General features: G+C 46.1%; 1 protein-coding gene across 1 annotated transcript in view; it reads left to right on the forward strand.

The window, feature by feature from the left end:
- The window catches only part of kcnh8 (potassium voltage-gated channel, subfamily H (eag-related), member 8), a 545374-nt gene that overhangs the window by 495548 nt on the left and 31158 nt on the right, over window positions 1-18668 (forward strand). The window contains exon 14 of the mRNA XM_038797843.1: window positions 18184-18290. Coding sequence (XP_038653771.1) covers window positions 18184-18290 — 107 coding nt within the window. The remainder of the gene's footprint in view (window positions 1-18183; window positions 18291-18668) is intronic.

Here is an 18668-nt window from a genome sequence, read left to right on the forward strand (position 1 = left end):
GGGCTTGACGACCCCAGATGAGGTACGCTGGGTGCAATGGGAGGGACCGTAGTCCACAGTGGAATCGCTGAGGGGGGTCAAGAGATCCACCCCAATCCGCAAATAATCTTCCTGTAAATGGCAAAACTGTGCCTGCAACGGGACGCTCTTCCTGAGGCCAAACAAACGGCAAAATGACGTTGGATAGCGGGACCTTTCCAGCATTGCAGGTGCCAAGAAACACCCCACTAAACTGGACATAGGGCTCAATTCAATCAAAACATTTTAATGTCCACTGGTCTTACACTCTCCCATGAATGAAATCATCCTCACAACATTTACCCTAAGAATCCTATATGTTTCAATCATATCGCCTCTCATTTCTTCTGAACTCCAAACCTGTCCAATCTTTCCTCATATGGCAGTACCTCCATATTTGGGATCACCTGAGTAAACCTGTCTGTACTGCCTCCATGATATGTTTCCTTGTATAAGGGGGCCAAAACTGTACACAGTATTTTAAATGTGGCCTCACTAGTAGGTTGTACAGTTGCAACAACACCTCTTTACTTTCATAATCCCGCCACCTTGAAATAAAAGCCAGCATGCCATTTGCCTTCCCTACAGTGATAGGGGATTTGATTGTAAGGGTAGTAGACTGGCGTTTCTGTGGACTCAAACGAGACTCCAGGAAGGTATGTTGCCTCCTGGGTGCAAGGGTCCTGGATGTCTTCAAATGTTTTCAGGTCATTCTGAAGGGGGAGGGTGAACAGCCAGCTGCTGTGCTGCATAAAGGCACAAAAAATATAGGTAAAAAACAGGATGAGGTTCCTACATGCTGAATTTAGGAAGTCAGGAGATAAACTAAAAACTAGGACCTCAGAGGTAGTAATGTCAGAATTGCTACCAGTGCCACGTGCTAGTCAGAGTAGGAATGACAGGATAGACAGGATGAATGCGTGGCTTGAGAGATGGTGCAGGAGGGAGGGATTCAGATTTTTGGGACATTGGAACCGGTTATGGGGAGGTGCGACCATTACAAATTGGATGGTCTACGCCTGGGTAGGACTGGAACCAATGTCCTAGGGGGGTTGTTTGCTAGCGCTGTTGTGGACGGTTTAAACTAATATGACAGGGGGATGGGAACGAACGCAGGAAGTCGGAGGGTAGTAAAGAGAGGATAGAAACAAAAGCCAGCAAGGAGAAAAGTGGAAGGCAGAGAAACAGATTGAACTGCATTTATTTCAATGCAAGAGGCCTAACAGGCAAGGCATTTGAACTCAGGGCATCGATAGGTATATGGGACTGGGATATTATTGAAACTTGGCTAAAGGAAGGTCAGGACTGGCAGCTCAATATTCTGGGGTACAGGTGATACAGGAAAGATAGAACAGGAGGTAAGAGAGGAGGGGGAGTTCCACTTTTGATTAGGACAACATCACGGCAGTACAGATAGATGTTATATCCAAGGGTTCACCTACTGAGTCTTTATGGGTAGAACTGAAAAATAAGAAGGGTGAGATCACTTTGATAGGACTGTATTATAGGCCCCCAAATAGTCAGTGGAATATTGAGGAGCAAATGTGTAAAGAGATTACAGATAACTACCAGAAAAATAAGGTAGTAATAGTTGGTGACTTTAACTTTCCCAACATTAACTGGGACAGCCAAAGCACTAGGGGTTTGGATGGAGAGAAATTTGTTGAGTGTATTCGGGAAGAATTTCTCATTCAATATGTGGATGGCCTGAGTAGAGAGGGGGCAAATTTTGACCTCCTCTTGGGGAATAAGGAAGGGCAGGTGACAGAAGTGTTAGTGAGGGATCACTTTGGGACAGTGACCATAATTCCATTAGTTTTAAGATAGCTATGGAGAATAATAGTTCTGCCCCAAAAGTTAAAATTTTAAATTGGGGCAAGGCCAATTTTGAGGTATTAAGCGGGAACTTTCAAAAGCTGATTGAGGGTGCCTATTTGCAGACAAGGGGACAGCTGGTAAGTGGGAACCTTTCAAAAAGGTGTTCAGGGTGAGCACATTCCTCTTAGAGTGAAGGGTAAGGCTGGTAGAAGGAGGAAACGCTGTACGACTCGGGATATTGAGGCCATGGTCAAAAGGAAGAAGGAGGCATATGACATGCATGGGCAGCTAGGATCCAATGGATCCCTTGAAGTGTATAGGATGAGATTGTCTTGGCAGGTAAGGCAAAGGAAAATCCAAAGAGCTTTTACAGATACATAAAGGGTAAAAAGGTGACTAGGGAGAGGATAGGACCCCTTAAAGATAAACAAGGTCATCAATGTACAGATCCACAAGGGATAGGAGAGGTCCTAAATGAATATTTCTCATCAGTATTTACTGTTGAGAAAGGCACGAATGTTAGGGAAATTGGGGAAATAAAAAGTGATGTCTTGAGGAGGTTACATATTACAGAGAAGGAGGTGCTGGAGGTATTAAAGTGCATCAAGATAGACAAATCCCTGGGACCTGATGAAATGTATCCCAGGACTTTGTGGGAGGCTAGGGAGGAAATTGACGACCCCCTAGCTGAGATATTTGAATCATGGACAGCCACAGGAGAGGTGCCTGAAGATTGGAGAGTAGCAAAGGTTGTGCCCTAGTTTAAGAAGGGCTGTAGGGATAAGCCTGTGAACTACAGACCGGTTAGCCTTAATTCTGTAGTGGGTAAATTGTTAGAAGGTATTCTGAGGGACAGAATCTACAGGCATTTCGACAGGCAAGGGCTAATTAGGGGTAGTCAGCATGGCTTTGTAATGGGAAAATGTCTCACCAATTTGATTGATTTTTTTGAAGGGGTAACTAAGAAGGTAGATGAGGGCAATGCAGTCGACGTTGTCTACATGGACTTTAGCAAGGCCTTTGACAAGGTACCGCATGGTAGGTTGTTGCAAAAGGTTAAATCTCACGGAATCCGGGATGAGGTAGCCAATTGGATATAAAATTGGATTGGCAACCGAAGCCAAAGGGTGGTTTTGGAGGGTGGTTTTTCAAACTGGAGGCCTGTGACCAGCAGTGTGCTTCAAGGATCGGTGCTGGGTCCGCTGTTATTTGTTATATATATTAATGTTTTGGTTGAGAATGTAGGAGGCATGGTTAATAATTTTGCAGATGACACCAAGATTGGTGGCATAGTGGATAGTGAAGAAGGTTAAATAAGATTGCGACAGGATCTTGACCCATTGGGCCAGTAGGCCGATGAATGGCAGTTGGAGCTAAATTTGGATAAATGTGAGGTGATGCATTTTGGTAGATCAAATCAGGGCAGGACCTAATGGTTAATGGTTCGGAGTTGTGGAGAGTTACAGAGCAAAGAGATCTGGGATACAGGTTCATAGCTCCTTGAAGGTGGAGCTGCAGGTGGACAGGGTGGTGAAGAAGGCATTCAGCATGCTAGGTTTTATTGGTCAGAATATTGAATACAGGAGTTGGGACGTCATGTTGAAGTTGTACAAGACCACACATGGAATACTGTGTTCAGTTTTGGTCACCCTATTATAGGAAGGACATTGTTAAATTAGAAAGAGTGCAGAAGAGATTAACGAGGATGCTACCAGGGCTTGATGGTCTGAGCTATAAGGAGAGGCTGGAAAGGCTGGGACTTTTTTTCCCTGGAGTGTAGAAGGCTTCGGGGTGATTTTATAGAGGTCTATAAAATAATGAGGGGCATAGATAAGGTAGATAGTCAACATCTTTTCCCAAAGGTAGAGGAGTCTAGTACTAGAGGGCATAGGTTTAAGGTGAGAGGGGAGAGATACAAAAGAGACCAGAGGGGAAATTTCTTCACACGAGGGTGGTGAGCATCTGGAACGAGCTGCCAGAGGCAATGTAGAGGGGGGTACAATTTTTTCCTTTAAAAAGCAGTTAGACAGTTACATGGGCAGTCTGGGTACAGAGGAATATGAACCAAATGTGGTGGGCAAGTGGGACTAGCTTAGTGATAGAAACTGGGTGGCATGGGCCAGCTGGGCCGAATGGCCTGTTTCCATGCTGTAAACATCTATGACTCCATGACGCTATTACCTTCTGAATCTGTCTGCTAGCTTTCTGGGTTTCATAAACTAAGACCCCCAAGTCCTTTTGTGCTATAGTTTTCTGCAGTGTCCATCTATTTAAATAGTAATCCACCTTCTCATTCTTTCTTCCAAAATGAACAATCTCACATTTTCTCACATTGAATACCTTTTGCCAATTATCTGCCCACTCATTTAACCTGTCAATCTCTCTCTGAAAACTATTTATATCCTCCTTATAATCTGCCTTCCCTACTACCTTTACATTGTCTGCAAATTTGACCACAGTACACTCTGTTCCTCCCTCCAGATCATTAATATATATTGTGAAGAGCAGTGGTCCCAGCACTGATCCCTCTGGCACTCCACTGGTTACTGCCCTCCAACCTGTGAAAGCCCATCAATACTCACTGATTCCTATTAATTAGCCAATCCCTCTATCCATGCTTGAATATTACCTCCAACACTATGAGCTCCGATCTTAAATAGTAATCTATTGTGTGGCATCTTATGAAATGCATTTTGAAAATCTAAATATGCAACAATGGCTGGTTCTCCTCGACCTACTCTGGCTGATGTCTCCTCAAAGAGCTGGAGTAAAGTTGTCAGACATGATATTCCTTTCATGAAACCATGCTGACTGTTCTTGATCAGACTATGGGCGTGATCTAATGGCCACGTCGTACCGGCACAGATCTATGCGAGCCTTTTCAACCGCGTGATAGGATGAAATCAGCAGCCGGGCCAGGCACCAATCGGTTTCCCATCTAATCAGCCCCCTCCCGTTGGTGGGTTGCGGATCATTCCCAATGTGGCAAGGTACCAATTAATACCAATTGAGGGCAATCACCATCTCATTAATGAGACGGATGCCCTATCTAATGACCTCCTGTTCCCATTCCCTAGCCAGAGGTCACCCTGATGCCATTTAGAAAACCTATTGAAAAATGGGAACCAAGTGCAAGACTGCTGTGGGACTGGAGGAAGTGAGCAGCCATTTTAGCAATCGAACGTGGAGCCCAGGGGCACAGGAGCTGCTGTCCCAGTGCTCAGGGTGAGGGAGGGTGGTGCCCTGCACCTGTGGGGGGGGGGGTGTTCTCCCTGGCTGGGGAGGGTGAGGGGCTCAGCGCCCGTGGGTCCTACAGGCCATCCCTCAGATTGTGTATACCTGTAACAGTAGCAACAACAGCTGCTGCCCATGTCCCACCAAACACCTTCAGGGCAGAGCCCTGTCCATGGAAAAGTGGTGCTGACTGTGAGCAGCCTCTGGCTGCACAGATGAAGGTTATTGTTAATCGGGAATTGGCAATGTTAGTTATGTGAGCACGTCACAGCTGCAGGTTGTGTTTGCTGTGCTCCTGCTGGTGGCTGCAGGTGCCTGGAGGCTTCTGTTGCTGTTTCCTTCCTTTTCTGTAGACGGAAAAAAGGACAATTTTTCCGAAGAAAGCTGGGTCCTGGAACATCGGGTTTAGGGGGACATATGAGTCCAGAAAGCAATTTGATTTGAAGCAAGAAGATGCTGCGGGACCTTGTGCGCAACGTTGTTCCAAATGTGCCACCTGCTAAGGCTGTTGAAGAAATGCTTTCACAGATTGCTGATGCCTTTGTTGTTGGTGTGGTGAGTGCTGCTTGTAACGCGCACGTCACCGCGGGTTAAACGCTGGATGTCAAGGATACTCAACTGCACTTTGAGCGCCAGTGGAATATGTGAATGCCAGGATTTGGCCATGTGGGAGGGCCTTGCACAGCTACGGCTCCTGGACTGGGAGAATGACACTGATACTCATTGATGGGTAGATAATTTCAAGGCAAAGCTCTGGACATGATAACGCATTCTCAGGCTTGTCTCCCATTTCTGTTGAGGATTCTGGGAAGGGTAAGAGTGTATGTTTTGTCTTGTGAAAATGAGCCAGTATAGCTTTGTATTGGTACCAATATGGAATGGTGATGTTTCCTTGTTGTTTAATGGTTAGTGTGATATGTGGAATGTTACGTAGTTGATTTTCAAATCTTTATTACTGCTGACCGTTTAATAAACAAAATATTCTCAAGTGGATTCTTGTCGACAAACTTGCCGTGTCTCAGATGAGTGTTATTGCCTCACATTCCAGCCAAACTGTGAGGCCACAGAGGCAGCAGCCAACAATCAAATACTCTAGAGCTGGGCTTCAGCACTGGGGATTTCCCTGCGACTCCAGGGTGTGTGTGTGGACCAGGGGAGGGTGCCTGATCTCGGTCCCCTGAATGTTCACGGCCAGTGTCTGGGATCAAGGGGTCTAGGGGCCCCTGCAGTGGCTGGGGGTGTGTGTGCAGGCCGGGGTTTCACCACCACAACTGGCTTGGTGGATTGCACTATGAGGGAGGGTGGGACAAATAAGGGTGGGGGAAGCTTGGGGGCTTTGAGGGTCCTGGAGTGGAAGCCATAACTGACTGACAGTCTCTCACCTTCTCCAATACCTTACAGATATAACACTGTGGATATTATTATTGACCCCGCAATGGTAACTCTCGCAGTGCTGGTGGCAGTCAGGTGACCAGACGCAGGAGAAGATGGCAGCGTCAACGCAGGCTTGAGGCGGCATCCCATGTAAAGGGGGCCACCGCACACCCTGCAGACCCGGCCACCCATTAGGCCGGGGAGAGACCCGAGGTGGAGGTCAGAAATGGCCCAAGGTGTACCGATGTCGATGGTCGTTTGAGGAGATATTGGACAGTGCAACATGTGCCACAGGGCACTTCGTCTCAACAAGGGGATGGTGCGCACCTGAGCCATGTCCTTGCCGACATCTTCCACCCTTGGGGCATCCCGGCGATGGCAGAGAATCCGACTGCCGGGCAGCTTGATAGGCCTGATCAGCTCAAAGTTTATATAGTCTGCTGCCCAGGCAAACTGGGCATCCATGACCTCAAAGATGCACCCTGTGGAGGAAGAGGATGCCTATTCCCCGTGGCCGTGAAGGTCACCACAGCCCTGAACCTTTATGCCACCAGCTTTTTTCAGGGTTCAAGTGGGGACTTGTGCGACATTTTGCAACCTACAGCCGACAAGTGCATCTGTGAGGCCACGGATGCCCTGTTTGCCTGGGCAGCAGACTATATAAACTTTGAGCTGGATCAGGCCCATCAAGCTGCCCAGGCAGCAGGATTCTCTGCCATCGCCGGGATTCCCCAGGCCCAGGGGATAATTGATAGCATGCATGTTGCCTTGCATACATCAGTGCATCAGGGAGCACCTTTCCTTCACAGGAAGGGGTTCCACTCATTGAATGTTCAACTCATGTGTGACCACCACTTCAGACTATGCACGTGTGTGCATGCTTCCAAGGGAGTGTGCACGACAGCTGCATCTTGGACACTTGGAGATCCCCGACATCTTGAGGGATAAGGGGTATCCGCTGAGGTCCTGGCTGATGACGCCAGTCCGGAGGCCAGAGACGGATGCAGAGACCTGCTATAACAAGGCCCGTGTTACCACCCATGCTATTATTGAGAGGAGCATTGGACTGCTGAAAATGAGGTTCCAATGCCTGGACCACTCTAATGGTGCCTTGCAGTACATCCCCCAGAGGGTCTCCGCTTTGTGGTGGTCTTCTGTTTCCTCCACAACCTGGCACATCAGCAGGGCGATGTGCTGGAGGTGGAGGAGGAGGGACAGGTGGCCTTGTCTGAGGAAGAGGATGAGGAGCGGCTGGAGGACGAGCCCGGGAAGGACCCGTGGGACCAGCCAGGGCAAAGAGGTCTGGCAACGGTGACGTCAAGGTGCCAGCAGGCCCGGAGAGCGAGCAGGCCCTCATCCTTGCCCACTATTCATTGGATGGGGCTTCATCCGTCACCTCACCCACTTGCCCCCCCCCCCCCCGCCCAGACCACCTCCCTTCCCCCATTGGTGACCCCCATACCGCCCCCGTCCCACGCCACTCGACTACCTTGTTCTACCCATACAGGGTCTGTATAACATCACTCCTGGGTGATGGACCTGTGTTGACATTGTCAGTGGCTCATTATGATAACCTGCTGTGAGGTCAGCTCCTCCATCTCTGCCATAGTCTGACTCCTGTTTTTCTGCTGATAGCAAGCGCACACCCATCACCTGCACATGGTGCGTATCTGAGGCTCCTGATCTAGGACCATTGTGCATGGGGTTGGGGGAACAGAGAGTAATAGGTGGTGGGGTGCAGGCCAGCGTGCTATGTGGAGTAACGGGACAGAGGGTTCACATGTATCAGGTGTAGAACGTTTTAATTGTGCACTTCTGAAACCCTACCTGTCCCAAGCTAACAATGGTGTTCCTCCGCCCCCCACACCCCCTCCCCAGTGCCCACTTAGTGATCTTCCTAAGTTTCCATGCTCCGTCACTAGGTCTAAGTTGCGTCCCCAGGATGCGGATTAAAGGTGGAGGCAACCTGCTGCTTTTTACGCCCTGTGGCCTTTGATGCCTCTGGAGGGCCTGGGGCCAGAAAGCACTGGCCACCTTACCAGAGACACTGACAGCGCCATTCCGCCCTGTTCTGCAGACCACCCTTGAGGCATGCCGGGGTGAGGAGGCAGGGACTCGGGAGAGCTGGAGATTGCCATTGTCTCCCAGGTTGGCCTCCAGTGCTCCCCCCTCCCAGGCGGTGCCCATGGGGCCCTGGGGTCTCCATGGGGTGGAGTGGCAGCTGGAGTGACTTCATACTTAAACTCATGAATGGAAATAATGTTCAGTCAGGTGATTCACTCAAGATCCATTGTCCTCCAGGACACTCTAATGTTACCAGCCAAAAGTCCATTCCTTTTGTCTTTAACTTGGAGGTTAATTGTATAAACATAGCATGGCCCTGTTCTTTCGTGTAAATGGGAGTGGGCAATCAAAAGCCCAGATAGCGGAGTTTGTCTGGACACCAGGACAGAACCTGAGGGGCTCAGCAGAGCTCAGAGAGAAAATGAATCCTGTTCAAACAGGTGGGACCAGATGGATTTGGAAAACCATCTGGAGAGGTCATGGAAAGCTGCCACCGAGACAGGCTTTCGAAAAGGAGTCTGAAGCAGCTTCAGGAACCACAGGAAAATATTCTGTAAATGCAAGCCATTGTTTTTGCCTGCCTGCCAACTGGAGTTGAGAGCTGTATGTTCATTTTATGTGCTGTTTAATGGGAAATAGTATGTTCGGGTTAAGAGATACATGTAAGCTGTTCATGTTAGGTTTGAAGTTGAAAAGTTTAAATATTGTTTTTTATTTGTTTTAATAAAGTTTTGTCTGTAAAAATAACCAAGCCCTTTTCTTATGCAATCACCCCTGGAGCGAATCAATCTGTCCGCACAGTCTTAAAAATAAAAATAACGTTGCGGTTCTGGTCCAGCATTTTAGCTACTGTTGGGATCTGGTCTGGCGTCGGTATCACTCGCCACACTCTTTTAAGGTAATTCAGGAACACAACTTTAATACAACCTTATAGTTTACTGTGAGAGTGAATAGCAAACAATACATTAATTCACTAACATTACCCAAGGTTTGCTTAGAAATAGGTGTGAGGACCTTGAAGACCTTAGGCGAGCACCATTCAGTACTGATCTCAAAGGGACAGCACGGTGGTGTGCACTGCTGCCTCACGGCACTGAGGTCCCAGGTTTGATCCCAGCTCTGGGTCACTGTCCGTGTGGAGTTTGCACATTCTCCCCGTGTCTGCGTGGGTTTCACCCCACAACCCAAAGATGTGCAGGGTAGATGGATTGGCGACACTAAATTGCCCCTTAATTGGAAAAAAATTGGGTACGCTAAATTTAAAAAAAAATAAAAAAAATAAATAGGTGCACTGTGCATAAGTTTGCATTTTGGGGAGCCAAGTTTTAAATATGAAAGGCTTTTATTATTGTCACATTTTTTGATCTCTAATTATAGTTCAAGTACACATAAGCAAACAGAGCAATATTTCTTGAAGCAAATCTAAAGCAGAAACTTAATATTCTGCAATCCCATGGTTCCTCAGATTCCTAGGCACAACCATCTTCAACTGTTTAATCAATGACCTTTCTTCCATTATAAGATCAGAAGTGGGGATGTTCGCTGATGACTGCACAATGTTCAGCACCATTCATGACTCATCAAATACTGAAGAGGTCCATGTCCAAATACAGCAGGACCTGGACAATATCCAGGGAAATAACAATTATGCCACACAAGTGCGAAACAATGACCATCTCCAACAAGAAAGATTCTAACCATCATCCTTTGACATTCAATGGCATTACCATCACTGAAGCCCCACCATCAACATTCTGAAGGTTACTATTGACCAGAAACTGGACCAACCATATAAATACTGTGGCTACAAGAGGAGGTCAGAGGATAGAAATTCTGTGGCAAGTAACTCATCCCGTGACTCCCCAAAGGCCTGTTCTCCATCAACAAGGCACATATCAGGAGTTTAATGGAATCCTTTCCAATTTCCTGGATGAGTGCAGCTCCAACAACACTCAAGAAGCTCAACACCATCCAGGGCAAAGCAACTTGTTTTATTGACACCCCTTCCACAAACATTCACTCCCTCCAACACTTATGCATGTGTATACCATCTACAAGATCCACTGCAGGAACTCACCAAGGCTCCCTCGGCAGCATCTCCCAAACTCGCTGCTGCTACTATCTAGAAGGACAAGGCCAGCAGGGACATGGGAACACCACCACCTAGATGTTACCCTCGAAGTAACTCACCACCCTGGCTTGGAAACATATTACCATTCCTTCAAGTTTGCTGGGTCAAGATCCTGGAGCTCCCTCCTAGCAGTACGGTGGGTGTACCTAAACCATAGAGACTGCAACAGTTGAAGAAGGTAGCTCACAGCTGCCTTCTCAAGAACAACTGGGGATGGGCAATACTTGCTGACCTAGTCAGTGATGCCCACATCCTGTAAATAAGTTTAATAAAGATCCAAAAGAAGTACTAAACCTGTGTACTTGAGGTAGTCCACAAACAGTCAGTTAAATAGAGTCCCACTGACTTATCATGTATGTGTTTATATGCATGTGTGCAGCAATCTTACAGGAAATGTGTTGCACACCTATGAACCATGCAAAGCAAAGAGAAAGTAGTAGAAATACTGATATTGAGGCACCTATCCATCCCACTTCCTCCCTTGACCAACATCACTAAAATAGATAAATTGTTTATTCACCTCATTGCTGTTTATTGGATCTCAATTTGCCCAAGTTAACTTCTGCATTTTGCTACAGAACAACATTTTAAAGGTCAGTAATTGGCTGTGAAGTACTTTACCACATCCTGAGGTTATGAAAGCATACATAAAACCATGCTTGAGGTGCCAGAATGGATGCTATGACTAGATTAGGCTCCAATTTCTAAATTGAAGTCTATTCTTTTTGCATTCAAAAAGATTTGGGAAGCAGATAATACATGACTTCAACAGCCTCTTTGCAGTCCAGTGGTTTGTAAATACTGAGGTTTCTAGATAAACTGTAAGAGTGTCTAGTAGCAGAGAATGGCAAGACTGGTGCAGTTAATAAGGGTGTCTGCCAGGGGGAATCCATATCTGCATCACCATGCTACCCATTCAAATAACATCAGATATATTACCGACAAGGGTGGTATTAAATAGAAAAAAAAGGCATACAATGCTCCAAAGATTAATGGTAGGGCAGAAGATTGGGAACATTTTACAAACCAGCAAAAGATTGCTAATCAAAAAAGTGGGAGAAATCGGAATATTAGAGAACTATAAAAACAGGCAGTAGAAGCTTTTAAAAGTTCATAAAAATGAAAAGAGTAGCTGAATTATAGATAAATCTATTGCAAGGATCCTCTTGTTTAAACCTGGTTTCCCCTTTGTGTTCCCTTTATTTTCTGTTGTTCTTTGCGGTTATAACTTTTGTGCCTGGACAGTTGCTGGGATTTATGCCTTTATGATGGTCTGCACTTTTAATTTTAAAAATAAACGGGAGACCCCCGGCAAGATGTGCTGTTTGGTTTGACCTCTGGAGATACCTAGTACAATGTGCTGTTTGGTTTGGCCAGTGGTGACATATGTTGATGGACTTGGCTAGCAGCCAAATTATTACTTTAAATTCTCAGACCTTAACGGATCCTTCATGTTGATTGGTGTGGGTTGGTCCAGAATGTTCTGCAGGCACAGACTTGTTCTCGGGATTTAGGTTTTGCTTTGAATCAAGAAGCTGGGGAGCCACAGGTCTGATCTTTTTCTTATTTGATGGCCTGTGATTAAAAACCTTTCTCTCTCTGCACTACAGCCTGTGAAACCATTGGCAAGTAGTCAGTTTTGCTTTGTTCAAGCAGGTAGAAGGCCAGAGTTCTGATTTCTCTCTCACTTGATGGATTATTTATGAAGTTCCAGGACAAAGACCTTTCTCTCTACAGCCAGATTGACCTGCAACAAAGTCCACTCTAGCATCAGCTGCAGGCAGAGGGGGTTGCTTGAAATTCTTTTAAAAGAATTTGAAATTCTCATGTGGAAAACTCTAGTCTAACTCAGTGAGACTGACAGTTAATCTGGTGGGAGCAAATTCAAATTGAACAGACCTGAGGGGGATCTTCTGTGAAAAGGCCCAAGTCAATACAAATTAAGTGACTCTCCAGAGGGGATTCCACAGCCTGTGAGTCCGGCATGAATGTTCCAGCCAGAAGTTCCAAACTAACTGGTGGTTTCAGCACTCTGCATTCTGGGAAGATAGTCAGCTACAACAATCTCAATATCAGCACAATATCTCTTATATTTTATTCCTTCTTATTTTCTCCCTTTCCCTTGTGTATGTGTTTGGGTAGAGGATGGGATGTTAAAGGTGGGGGGGGGGGGGGGGGGGGGGGGAGGGTGAAGTAATAGATTAGCTGGCCGATATTCTATGATAACCATTGTATGTCTCATCTATCTTGTTGTTACGAGTAAACCGTTTTTAGTGTTTCACTTACAAATGTGGTGCCTGTAAGTCATTGGTGCCCTCAAGGGCCAAAGATCTCAGAAACTATATACAAATTATTGTTTAATTCACTTATACTGGAGCTCCGGGGCATGTGGGGCTGAACTTGACCACGCATTTGCCCAGGGTGTCATAACACTATCAGGAAAAGTCACAACATGATTTTGTGAAAAGGAAATCATGTTTGACAAATGTATTAGAGTTCTTTGAAGGTGCAAAAGCAGAATGGATAAAGGGGAGCCAGTAGATGTAGCATATTTGGTTTTCCAAAAGGCATTCAATAAGGTGCAACATAAAGGTTTACTTATTAAGATAGTAATTTATGGTGCTTCACCATTATACAATCTATTAATAACTTGGATGAAGGGAATGATTTTACTGCAGCCAAATTTGCTGATGATATGAAGGTAGAAAGGAAAGCAAGTTACGAGGAGCATATAAGGAGTACGCAAAGGGATATGGATAGGTTAACTAAGTGGGCAGAAATGTGGCAGATGGTGTGTCATTTGGGAAAATGTGAGGTTCAATTTGGGAGGAAGAATAGAAAAGCAGAGTACTACTTAAACAGAGGAAGATTGCAAATTGCTACAGGACAGACAGGTCTGGGTGTCCTTGCACATGAATCACAAAAGGTCAGTGTGAAGATAAGGCAAACAGAGTTTGGCTTTTACTGCAGGGGAATGGAGTTTAAAAGTAGGAAAGTTGTGCTACAACTTACAGGGCATTTGTGAGACCACACCTGGAAAACTATGTACAGTTTTGGACACCTTACTTAAGGAAGGACACCTGGAAGCAGTTCAGAGAAAGTTCACTCAATTGATTCCTGGGATGAGGGAAACGGTTGAGAAGGTTGGAACTGTAATCAGTGGTGGTTGGAAGATAAGAGTTGGTTTTATTGAAATATATCTGATTCTGAGGCGGTTTGACAGGGTAAATGCTGCGAGGATATTTCCATTGATGGGGGGGTGGAGGTGGGATCTAGAATTAGGAGTCACAGAGCATGATCTCCGGCCTTGTTGCAGTCTTGTCTAAGTGTAACAAGGCCGGTGAATAGAGGGAGAGGCTAAAAACAAGATCCGGGCCAGGTGCCAAACCGTTTGCGATGCAACCAGCCCACCCCTGTGGGTGAAATTGGGATCTTGCCGTAGCATGGCGAGAAACCAAGTCCTACTTAAGTCCTACTTCCATACAATTAGCGAGAGCCACTACATATCCAATGGCCTCCTGTCATTCAGCAGCTTCCTTAGCAAGTGGTCACACTGGCACCTATTAGTATTCCTTTTGAAAAACGTGAACTTGGCAGAAGGGCTTCTTTGGGAAGCTGAGGAGGTGAGTAGCCACTGTTGCTTGCAGGCACAGAGCCTGGGGGCCCTGGGCTTGCCACCTCAGTGCTCGATGGGGGGTAGGAGGCCCTCTGCTGGGGGTGGGGATCCCTCCGCAGCGGTGGGCCACCATGGGGGTGTGGGGGGGGGGGGCAACTGAGGGGCAACTGCTCACGGCACCACCATGCCAACCCCACTGGATTGTGTGTACCCATTCCAGGGGCAACCCTTGTCCCTTCCCGTCTGCCCCAACAACCACCCATAACCCCCACTGACTTCTGAGGCTGCTGGCTGTATGGCTGAAGCCTATTGCTAATAGGGAATTGGCAATCATGGTTAAATGAGCACTTCACTCATCCCACGTGAATTCCCATGGGTGGATGGAGCATGTGGGAGTTGTTGCCTGGCATCCCAATCATACCCTGATGGCTGGACACTGTACTTGAATATTGCGGGGGGCAACAACACACACACAAGATCCGAACACCCAGTGGATGGTGCACAGCTCCGGGAACATGTCCATGGCCAGAGGCTGGATGAGCACCACCGGGAACGGGGGGGGGGAAGGATGCTTGGAGAGATGGGAAAAGGGTTCGGTGGTCAGCCCACATTGCAGAAGGTAGTGACAGAGGCATAATTGTGGGTGTGCAAAAAAGTGTTTAATGTGTCATACAAGCCTCACTCCCAATGTTGCCCCCCTCCCCCCCCCCCCCCCCCCCCCCCCCAACCATGTGTCGGGAAAACAAGATCAGTACCCGATCTGTTTGCGAGCTCTGGTCCCCGTGCTAGTGGGAGGAATTCAAATGGGTCAAAATGACCCATTTGCATCCTATTAATGAACTAGATTCTCTATGCCTCCGTGCTGCTCAAGCCCACTGGGCCGGGATTCACAAAGTCATGGATTGGTACAAGTATTTGCCAGCATGGCCCTGGTGCAGTGGACCTCATGGTTGCCCAAGGAGGTAAGCATTTAAGGTAGGTGCCCTCAAAGCCCATCGGAGGGTCCCCTTACCCCCACAATGAAAATCCTGCCTACACCACCCGCATCAGCCCCCCAGCAGATGCCCATCAGCGACCGCCTTCAGAGAACCCCATCAGAGACCCCCACCAAACCCCCAACAGAAGTCCCATCAGAGACCCCCACCAGACGCTCATCAGAGACCATGATCAAAACCCCCAACAGAGACCGCCCCCCCTCCCATATCAGAGAACCCCAGTGAGCCTAACCACAATGTTGATAAACATCTAGCTTTGTTTGACAGTTCCTGGACACATCAAAAGCAGTTAAGTGTTTTCTGCTGACAAAAAGTGGAAGTGAAAGTCTTAAGTCTTAGATATTTATAAACATTGTGGTTAAGTTCAAAGCAGGCTGCTTGAGATGCATTCATGCATAAAGGGAAATGAAAATAAAGAATCCAGACATCTAACTGTCTGGAAGCTGTCAATTACAAGAAATAGCCTACTAAAAGCTATTTCTCTTTGAAGTGAGTATACGTCTTGCAGGCCAAAGAATATGAGAGGATTTAAAGTCTTGTAATGAGGGTCTGGCTTTCTATGAAGTTGCAGCTTCTGCTTTCTGAACATTTATATGAGGCAGCAGGTGTAAGGGGCAGGTGAATGAAAAAACTGATTTGTTTTCACTGTTTCTATCTGGACTGTTCTTTAGCTTCCATACAGGGCTGTCTAAGGGGTGTGGCGGGATTGCGGGGGAGGTCTCTGTTATGCAATCTATGTTATGGGGTCTCTGTTATGGGGGCCTGATGGGGGGGTCTGACGGGGGCCCGAGAGGGGGTCTCTTAGCACAGGGCTAAATCGCTGGCTTTGAAAGCAGACCAAGCAGGCCAGCAGCACGGTTCAATTCCCGTACCAGCCTCCCCGAACAGGCGCGGAATGTAGCGACTAGGGGCTTTTCACAGTAACTTAATTTGAAGCCTACTTGTGACAATAAACGATTTTCATTTAATTTCTTATGGTGGGTTGCATCACCCTCATATGTGCACACTGAGGGGCTGGGGGTGGATGCCTTATTTATCAGGGGGATGGGTGGTTGGGGCAAGATTTGCATTGTAGGAGGAGAGAAACTTGCTATCAGGTCACCCGCCAAAATGGCAGCCCGGTAGTGGGATTCATGACAGGAATCTTTTACAATCTGTGTCATGAATAGATTTGCATGACAAGGATGAGTGAATTCCTTGTGGGCGTTGCTCCTAGTGCCACGAGCGATTCAACTCTGACGGGAAAACATAGTCTCCCAAACTGAGAATCCAGCCCCATAAGTTCAATGAATACTGATACACACAATGATTGTGAGTCTAAATTGCCATGATATCCTGCTGCAGCGCAAATGTCAATGATGTTATTGAGTAGTATATTGGTGAATAGGCTGGAAATGGCAAATGAGTACATAGACTCAGCATCACTATCTTTCGTAACTCCTGCGTAAACATATCTAAGTGAGCTTAACTCTACATTTAAATATGCATTGAGCGTGGGATCCAGATCAGGGCACTTCGTGAGATCTTGTTAGATCGCGCGAGGCATAACGAGTGTCGTCAATCTCACAAGAGGATTCTTGCGAGATTTACCTACCCAATCGCGTCCCGGGTTGGTATAAGACGGCTGGATCACATCAGTCAACTCTGTTTCTCTCTGGGCTGCATGGTGGCGCAGTGGTTAGCACTGCTGCCTCACAGAGCCGAGGTCCCCGGTTCGACCCCGGCTCTGGGTCACTATCCGCGTGGAGTTTGCACATTCTCCCCGTTTTTGCGTGGATTTCGCCCCCCACGACCCAAATGTTTGCAGGGTAGGTGGATTGACCACGGTAAATTGCCCCTTAATTGGAAAAAATTAATTGGATACTCTAAATTTACATTTAAAATCTCTGTTTCTCTATTCACAGATGCTGCCTGAGCTGCTGAATGTTTCCAGCATTTCCTGGGTTTTTTTTGTTTCTGATTTTGACCTTTCCACAATATTTTACTTTTGTATGACCAGTCTTGTTGCATGGCTCATCCGTATGACAACTCTCTCAATTTTAGCACAGGCCCCCGATGTCAGTGAGAGGACTTTGTAGGATCAACTGGGCCTTTCTCCTTTCCAATGCCGAAGTCAAGGCCTCATGGTCCATCTGGTTTTATTCTTATTCGATTTTTCTCTAGCTGTTTAATACAGCCTAGTGGCTTGCACGGCCACTTCAGAGAGGAGAGAGAATCAACCACATTGCTGTGGACCTCGAGTTACATGTTGGTCAAGTTAGGATTTCTTTCCTTGAAAGAAATGAAGGAACCCAATCGGTTTATGCAACAATCCAATAGTTTCACGATTCCATTCTCATTCGCTTTTTATTCCGGATGAATTAGTTGAATTTGAACTCATGTTCAGTGAACAGGAGTGTTAGTCCAGATCTCTGAATCATTTGTCGATTAACATTATCACTGTGCTACTATTCCTGGTAGGAACATTCTTCCACTAGAAAGAGAGCACAGTTCAGAAGTTCAAGGCTAAAACATTCACTTTCACAAGAACAAAATGTATTCAATAGGCCTCCAGCACACACTCTAAAGATGAATGAAAGTTATAATATGGACATCATTGGATATCATTGTGCACTGTGGCCTAAATGCACTGTGAAGCTGTAGCTGCTGAACACTGTTACCAGCCACTTTCACCAGAAATACAATTGAAGTAATTGGTTTTCTTGGCTAATGTAAGCAGATAATGTTGATGCAGTTTTGTAGTTAAATATCACTTAGTTTAAACGAACAGTAACTATGTGAATCACTGCACTTTATTGTTGGTTTACAAGCATTGTAGCCAGATCTTTAAGTATTACTTTTCACACTAGAAATAGATCATTCAAATTTGACATTTTACATTTACACAACTGTTTCATTTACACAACTGTTACACAAGTGTTTCATTTTTGTAGAATTGTTGATGGCATTGAAGATGAGAAAAGTTCAATAGGTAACCAAAGATTTGAGTTCTGCACTGAAAATATGGGACAAGAATCACTCAAACTTCCAACTGCAAAAGGTAATGTATATCATGTTCATACTTGAACCAATAGAAATGTATTCCTCCATTCTATCCAATACTATTTAAAATTGGGCCTCTGGTATGTACTTCTTCCTCTTCACTCCTGAACATTTTATGCCTATCCAACATTTACAATGGAAATGGACTAAGTTATATTAATAGCAGAGAAACCCTGCCTAACGGTGTTAAAACTTTATAATGGGAAAGCCCCATGTAAACATTTCACCGTCACAATTTATGAATGAACTTGTTGAATTATTTAATATCTTTTTTGGAGTAAAATGTTATTGGGCTTTCGTTCTCAGTCACTGAAATATCCACAATCTAAGTAAAATGGGAGATGAGAGCAAATAGACGAACAATCCGACACTGCAA

Source organism: Scyliorhinus canicula, chromosome 5, assembly GCF_902713615.1.
Source record: "Scyliorhinus canicula chromosome 5, sScyCan1.1, whole genome shotgun sequence".
Classification (NCBI taxonomy): domain Eukaryota; kingdom Metazoa; phylum Chordata; class Chondrichthyes; order Carcharhiniformes; family Scyliorhinidae; genus Scyliorhinus; species Scyliorhinus canicula.